This window comes from Zingiber officinale, chromosome 4A, assembly GCF_018446385.1.
Source record: "Zingiber officinale cultivar Zhangliang chromosome 4A, Zo_v1.1, whole genome shotgun sequence".
Taxonomy (NCBI): domain Eukaryota; kingdom Viridiplantae; phylum Streptophyta; class Magnoliopsida; order Zingiberales; family Zingiberaceae; genus Zingiber; species Zingiber officinale.
The window spans coordinates 144622877-144630534 of record NC_055992.1 but is presented as its reverse complement, the minus strand read 5'-3'; the positions used below and the strand labels follow the sequence as shown (position 1 = coordinate 144630534).

Below are 7658 nucleotides of genomic sequence, written 5' to 3'. Positions count from 1 at the left end.
TAATAGTAAAATAAAAATATTAAAAAGTAATTTAACATTAGTAAGATATTAAAAGAAATAGGGTATTATGATAGTAAAGTAGTAGCTAGACAACACTAGGTTTGTAGCCCCTCTCTCTCTCTCTCTCTCTCGGTCCTTTGCCCTATAAAGTAAAACCTATTTTCCTTTTTCCTGCACCTCCTCTAGCGGCCCACCTGTTTGCTAGAATTCCTAAGTGTGTGTGTGTCTGAGAGAGGGAGACGGAGAAGGGGTCGGGGACGGCGATGAAGGTGGAGAAGATCAGGCAAATAGTGCAGCTGAAGCAGGTCATGCGGCGGTGGCGGGCGCTCAGCCTTCGCCGCCTCGTCGGCGATCCGCCCCCGGGCTTCCTAGCCGTCTACGTGGGGCCGGATCGACAGCGCTTCGTGATCCCCACCCGGTTCCTGAACCTCCCGGTCTTCGCCGCCTTCCTCCGGAGCGCGGAGGAGGAGTACGGTTTCCCTGGGCCCGCCCCGGGGGGCCTCGCCCTCCCCAGCGACCCGGCCTTCTTCCGCTGCGTCCTCGACGCCCTCCACCGCGACGAGGCCCGCTTCGGCCGCTTTACCCTCGACGCCTTTCTCGTGCTCTTCGCCGACCACGGCCCTGCCGCCGCCGCCGTCGCTTCCTCGCCTTGCCGCGACTCCTCCTCGTACAACAGGCCTCTCCTCCCCAAAACCAAGGCTCGATGACACTAACCGACTCTTTCTCTTTCCGTATAGTTTTCGCTATTCGTCCATCCCATGGATCTTCTCTGGTTTTAAAAAAAAAAAAAAAAACAACCAAAAACTCAGCTCCTCTCTTTTTTTAGCTTGATCCAGGAGCTGCAACGGGATTTTCCCCCCTTTTTTTAGTTATAAATCAGAAACTGGAGCTGCATGCTTCCTGATCTACTGATGTTCTAGTTTTAGATGAAATTGTGTTAAATGGAATTGCGTACTTCTCTGTGTTTGGGCAAAATATAATACAACAATTTTCCTTCTTTTAAAAATTTCTTAGGTACTCTGTTTCATTAAAAGACTGGTTAAGAAATGTAGTTTTGGGGCTTCCTTAAATTATCTTTTGGAAAGGAAAAAAAACAGGTTGCCTTTGATTGTGTGTTTTTGCTTACAATTGAAAAATGGGAAGATAGATGGAGATGATGATGGATGATGACAGAGAGAGTATATATGGAGGATGATTCTCAAGTGTGTGTGGACATCACCGCCATGACTTTTGACTAGCAAAATGCCTTCTGCTTTCGATTAGTGTGAAAGATTCTGTGAGCAAATTCGGTTCTTAGGGCCTATCAAAACTAACTAAAGAGGTTGTCTCAATCTTTAATCTCATGTTTCGTGCTTCTTCTTTTTATCATTTCTAGTGTCACCATGGTGTAATACTAATTTTATATAGATTGCAACGCATGATAGTGCGTGTGATTTTATATAGAATATATTCTAATTTTAGATATTAATGTATTATAATTTTACACATTCATATTTTGAGTTTAAAATGAAAATATATATAACAAGTTAACAACACTATATTACTATCAAAAACCATCAATGCTTAATGCTTGCCATGACTAATGGTATAACTTTACCAGCAATCTTCTCCATAAGTAGAGTATTTTAAAATATGATTACACTAACAACTCCAACAAACATTGTAGAGCAAAAGTGTGTGACTCAAACAACCACACAACTACTAGAAAGAGAGGTAAGGAAATTGACCTTGAACAAATGAGAGTAAAGGTACAAAAAGTGCTAACATTGCTGAATCAAACATGCATCGAATGTGAGGAATCCACAAGAAATGGGAAGACTAGAACAATTAAGGTGTGTTTGGTTCAACGTATACGTTGGTTATGTGATTACCAGATAATCACATAAGGTCATATGGAATAAAACATAATCAAATATTATTTGGTTCAATCTATGTAATGCAACAAAAATTTATTTATTTGAAAGTTTTAATAATAACCTAATTTAATATTTTATTATATTATTCTCAGTTACAAAACTCACCATATATAATAATAATAATAATATTATTATTATTATTATTATTATTATTATTTAATCTCTATGTTTTTTTTTTTACATTTTTTATTTTTTTTACATTTTTTTGTTTTTTTACATTTTTTATTTTTACATTTTCCCTATTTTTTTTATGTTTTTATTTTTTTATATCTTTTTATGTTTTTGACGTTTTTTCCTATTTTTTATGTTTTTTTACTTTTTTATTTTTGTACGTTTTCTATTTTTTATGTTTTTTATTTTTTTACATTTTTTTAATTATTTGTTTAATTTTTTTACGTTTTTCTATTTTTATTTATTTTTTTTAAAATTTTTTTATTTTTATGTTTTTTTATCTTTTTACATTTTTTAAATTCTTTGTTTAATTTTTTTACGTTTTTCCTATTTTTTATTATTTTTATTTTATTATTTTATTTTTTATTTTTTATTATTTTTTATTTTTTATTATTTTTTATTTTTAAATTATTTTTTATTATTTTTATTTCTTATTATTTTATTATTTTTAAATTTTCCATTTTTTATTTTTTCACGTATATTTTTCCTTTTTTTATCATATTTTTCTCTTATTAGAGGATATTTTGGGTAAAAGAAATGGTTAACCTCAAAATTAAGAAAAATCTCAATTTTCCGATTCCGAGTTGTATATCCTTTTGTTGATGTGTCAGACATGGAACATTATTCGGGAATCATCGATTATCAAAATCAAACAAAGTTTTCATTGACAATTTTAGATGGATAACTAAGGTTATCAAAAAAAATCTCCAACCAAACGCATCCTTAGGGTGATAATGGATTGATATAACTTTACACTCAAGGTTAACAAGACATTTCTACATCGTCGCTTATGGGCTAACGGGCTATGTTTGGGTCTTGACCCAGACATGACCTGCAATACATAATCGCCAAGATCCAATGATATAGGATTAGGATTTTAGACAACAATCCTCTATTCAGGTTGCAGGGTGGCTTGGCGATTTACAAACTTCCAATCACTTTGGGAATTTTCAAAACATAGCATATTAAATTAACATGTTAAAAATTCACCTTAACGTACATGTTACTGGTTGGAATAACACAAACAAGCAATACAGACAGCAGTTCCTTACCACCCTTGTCGATTTGATGGAAGCAGAATGACTTGCTTTTTGCTCTATGTTGTTTAGTTGTTGAACAATCTCTAGTCTACTGTAAATACTCATAGCTCACCATCAGAATAGTCTGGGAACGTAATGCACTTGAAAACTTTGCATTCTGAACATAGAATATAGCCTACCTGAAAGACAAAAAATGATCACATTATGATTCAAAAATGATCCACTGAATAATGTCATCGTTGTTGTTCACTGTTGCTTGATGAAGTTGCTTTGAGTGAATATTTTCTGTGAACTTACAGCTTTGCAGGTCAGGCAACGTCGATAAATTCGACTATTCTCGGCCTTCACATTGTTCTTCTTGCCTTCACAAAAGTCACACAGCAGCCATCCTCTGCCATTGCAGGGTTCACACAGAATTCCAAATTCCTAATGCAGGAATTATAATTCTAGAATTTAGAGCACTAGTTATATGGGGATGCTTTTATAGAGTTGAACAGCGATAGAAACAAAAAAATAATAACACACAAAAGTAGCAATGATACACTTTGCATAGAGCACAATAAAAGATACAAGCTGAACTCAAATAGTTGGAACAAATATGCCTGTATATCGGCATTTGTTAGTTTCTAAAATTAATTTAGAAAAATAAAACCAAACCTTGAAATTCTATGCAGTGCACTTGTTTCTGCAAGCTAACCTCGAGTGTATTTAAAAACTGATCACAAGTATGTCCTTTACCTTCCTCAATTCTCAACTAGTTTTGGATTTATTGTTCTTTCAACAAATATTGTGACCAACTCTTATATTTGCAGGAGGTTAATGCAGTGCATCTGCATCAATCCTAGGATTCTCATCAAAGTATTTTCCTTTCTTTAGTCTCTCATCCTATCCTATCTTTGAGTTGTATGTACAACACAGTGAACTGCCCAGTCCACTGAATTTCTCTTCAGTCGTCTGTCCAATCAACTCTACTCCAAATGGAAATTTTTTGTTTGTGAGAAACTTTTTATTTGCTAAAGGTCTTCTGCCAAATGCTTAGTGGACTAAAGCAACCACCATCGATTGAATGAATTCATATCCGGTCAGCTCATCCCAAAACAAATCCTTTATGTTTGTGAGAAGTAGGTCATTAGTCGACTACTTAGTCCTTCAGTCAACTATCCAATTAACTAAACTTCCTTCAGACTAAATTCATACCCAATCAACTCAACTCGAAATAGAACTTTTTCATTTACGAGCATAACATCTAGAGTCAACTACTCAGTCAACTCATGATATCAGTTGACTGATGATAACCCAATCGACTAAATCATTGACTATGACTCACAAATAGCCTATTTCTTGGTCAAGTCTAAACATAATTAAAAAGTTTAACCAAAGCCAAATTACATATTACTCGTAGACTCTCACATCTCATGTCAAGAGTGTTTACCGTTGAGCTTCTCGTATGTTAGGGTATCTAATCAATTTTGTCCTATCAGTACCTCTTAACTACCAACACCTATTGAACTTTTTGATTCACTAAGTATCCAGACTTGTACTTAGACTTTCTATATTTGCTAACACTGGTTGATTTTCCTTTTTTGTCGGCCCCTTTTGGACTTCTCTTCTACCAAGTATCTAGTTTATTAACCTCAACTTACTTTGACTTTTCAACTCACTGAACCCACAGTATTCGGCAAGCATTTTGTGCTGGCACCCATGGCACTTTATCTACAAACACAATCATAGCCTAACTTAAACATTTGACCAAATACATCAAAATCACATAGTCGAACTCCAGCAATTGGGGCATGATTGCACCAACACTTCTACAAATGAAATGGATGAAAGCAAGGAGTAATGGATCAAGGACTTGCGAGTGGAAATTGAACCTAGTGGAAGAGCCTGGGTTGATTATCAAAGGCTAGTTCATTAACTTTGTGCTTAGAGATCCACCGATCAGGCTAGTAGCTCTTGTTAGAGCAAAAGTTATCATAACAATCTCATGTAACACCTTATTCTAAGCTTTACAATTAACACCGACATCCTAACGGTCATCTCTCTGACTAAGGAAAAGGAAGCACGAGTGTGAACAGTTGCCATCATTTTACTGCATTAGTTTTTAAAATGCAACCTTCCACATGTCTCTGAAATCTATAAGCTTATCGTCATGAAGACCAGCAGTGATTATGGAAAGAGGCCAAGAAGGAATATGATACAGCTCGGGACATTAGGGGCATTTTGAAAGTAAACTGCTGGCCTATTATTAAATTAATTTTGACTCAAAATAGAATATCAGATAGGGAATATATTTATGAACTCGAGCAACCATTCGTAAATGATGAAAATGTGATGGTCAGGGAATGACCATCTTAACCAATCAAATCCAGCCTGGTTGAACTCATATTCAATCTAAGATGATGCATCTTACATGAAAGAGAGTAAGCTCACAGTATATGTCGTCCTCCATATAATTCAGAGGTGAAAACATTAAGGACCAGTGAGGTTGACTAAGATTTGGTTGAGCAAGAGAGAAAGGTTGAGATTTCAACTCAACCAAGGTCCAAAACCAGAAGTCTCTGGCTGAAGCAAATAGTACTAAGATGGTTATCGATATATCATTCAAATGTTCACTAAATCTGACCAATGGCATCACTTACTAGAAAGACGGGTACACAGAATATATTTCTTTCTTGAGTACAAAAGCGGCAAGGAGACTGAGTCAAAATTAACTCATATTTTTGTTTCTTCTTTTACGTTATCATATTGAGTAGCTTATCAAATTGTTGAGTGAGTATAAAAACTACACCTACTACATGTCTAAACAAGCATTAAAGAAAAACAAGAGAAGGAGAACAACCAAAAGGAGGAATGGACAGAAATATAGACAAAGGAATTTTCTTCCTATCTTGCTAATTTTATTCTATCTAATAAGAACAATTCGAGTTGTATTCCAAAGTTGTACATTGTTCAGTCAAAAAAGATAATCTGAACAATTAGGAAGAATAATACACCCAAGAAAAATAAAAATAAATAGAGCTGACATTGAAATCAATTATTTTAGGAATTCCATTGTTTGGATGTGAAAAAAAATTATAATCTGACTTGAATTTTGTTTCTCCAAATAATAGAATTGAAGGGTAGTTTCTAGAGTTTCGATGGAGGAATTAGAATTACAGCTTATTTTAACCAATTTCCATTATACAAGAATTTCAATTATAAATAGAACTTCTAAGAATTTTTTTTTTAATTTGAGTCTCAAAATAAATATTCATTCTTATTTGTTCAGATCTAGATAGGAGATCAATTCCATTGCAGGTATTGTATCAGAGTAAGGATGTATTTGTTCAGATCTACATAGGGGATCAATTACTTGACATGGGAGATTTCATCATGGTGGCTGAGCCAGTGGCGGATACATTTGGCATCAGGGTTTTTGAGAATTATCAAACACACGGGTCTAGTTTGATTGAATTCTCGATCGTAATTGAATGTTAGAAACAGAATTCCAGCTCCACTTTAATGTGTTAAAGAAATCGACTGACCTCTTGGGCCTCCTCCTCGGTCAGAAACTGTTGCTGGACCTCAGGACTCCGTTCCAAGGGGGCGCTGCAATTGATGGGGGGCAAGCGCGGCTTATTCATCTTCCCTTTTCTCCCGACCACCGCCACCGCCATCGCATCAGAAGCAAAGTCCAACGAGGAGGAGCACCGGAAACATCGATAGAGATTTAGCGACCTGTTAAGCATACAGATCGCCGCCATTGCCTCTCCCTCCCTACTCGCTCGCTCCCTCCCTCTCAACGGAGATGCAGATGAGATGGTCCCGACTTGGACTACATAAGTTCGTCCACTACAATTTTTCTACGCCCGAACCTCAATCCAACGGCGCAGTTTCGATCCCTGCCGACCATACCCGCGCATCGACGGCTCTGATGGACGACGATCTTCCGTCAATTGAAAATCAATATACAAAGTCAATCGGATAGTTAATTGAGTTACTTGATTAAAATATAAGTTGACTAAAAACTCAAAAAGAAAAAAAAACAACTATACATAAGAAGAATCGTGTAGATCAAACAAAGAAGTTTGTTAATTATCTAAAGGAGATACATTGATGTAAGTACGCACGTAATTCATCAAAAAAAAATTGCATAATTTATCTTCATCTTCCAACAAAGAAGAGTCATAATTCATTTTCAACATGGATGGGTAATATAAGAACGACAATGAAATTCTCTAATAAAAAAACGCACTTAAATTTTAAATTTGCCAAAGAGCAAATTTTTCCCATTTTATCCCTCTCATCAACGATTATGATAATGCACTCAAAGAATAACACCATTATAATAGTGTATTTCAAAAATGGACATCACTATGATATTGATGTTGTATTTAAAAATTAGCATTACTTTGGTACTTCATAAATAAATCATAAAATCAATACTATTGTGATGTTATATCTTAAAAACTAACATCCTAATAGTATTTGATCCGGCGATAAGAACAGGGACCCCCCTCTGGGGGAAGTCATCGTCATGCGGAAGTCA

At 35.5% G+C, this 7658-nt stretch overlaps 2 protein-coding genes across 2 annotated transcripts; one reads left to right on the top strand and one right to left on the bottom strand.

Annotated features, from left to right (window-relative positions):
- The first annotated feature begins 263 nt into the window (after window positions 1-263).
- LOC121972893 (auxin-responsive protein SAUR23-like) lies at window positions 264-707 on the top strand. The gene has a single exon (XM_042524511.1). The coding sequence runs from the start codon at window positions 264-266 to the stop codon at window positions 705-707; it is 444 nt and encodes a 147-aa protein (XP_042380445.1).
- Window positions 708-3007: 2300 nt separating this feature from the next.
- LOC121971564 lies at window positions 3008-6944 on the bottom strand. Its single transcript, XM_042522888.1, has 3 exons — window positions 6655-6944; window positions 3425-3553; window positions 3008-3306 (listed from the first exon to the last, which is right to left on the bottom strand). The coding sequence occupies exons 1-3, from the start codon at window positions 6871-6873 to the stop codon at window positions 3229-3231; spliced, it is 426 nt and encodes a 141-aa protein (XP_042378822.1). The 5' UTR covers window positions 6874-6944; the 3' UTR covers window positions 3008-3228.
- Between the last annotated feature and the right edge of the window lie 714 nt (window positions 6945-7658).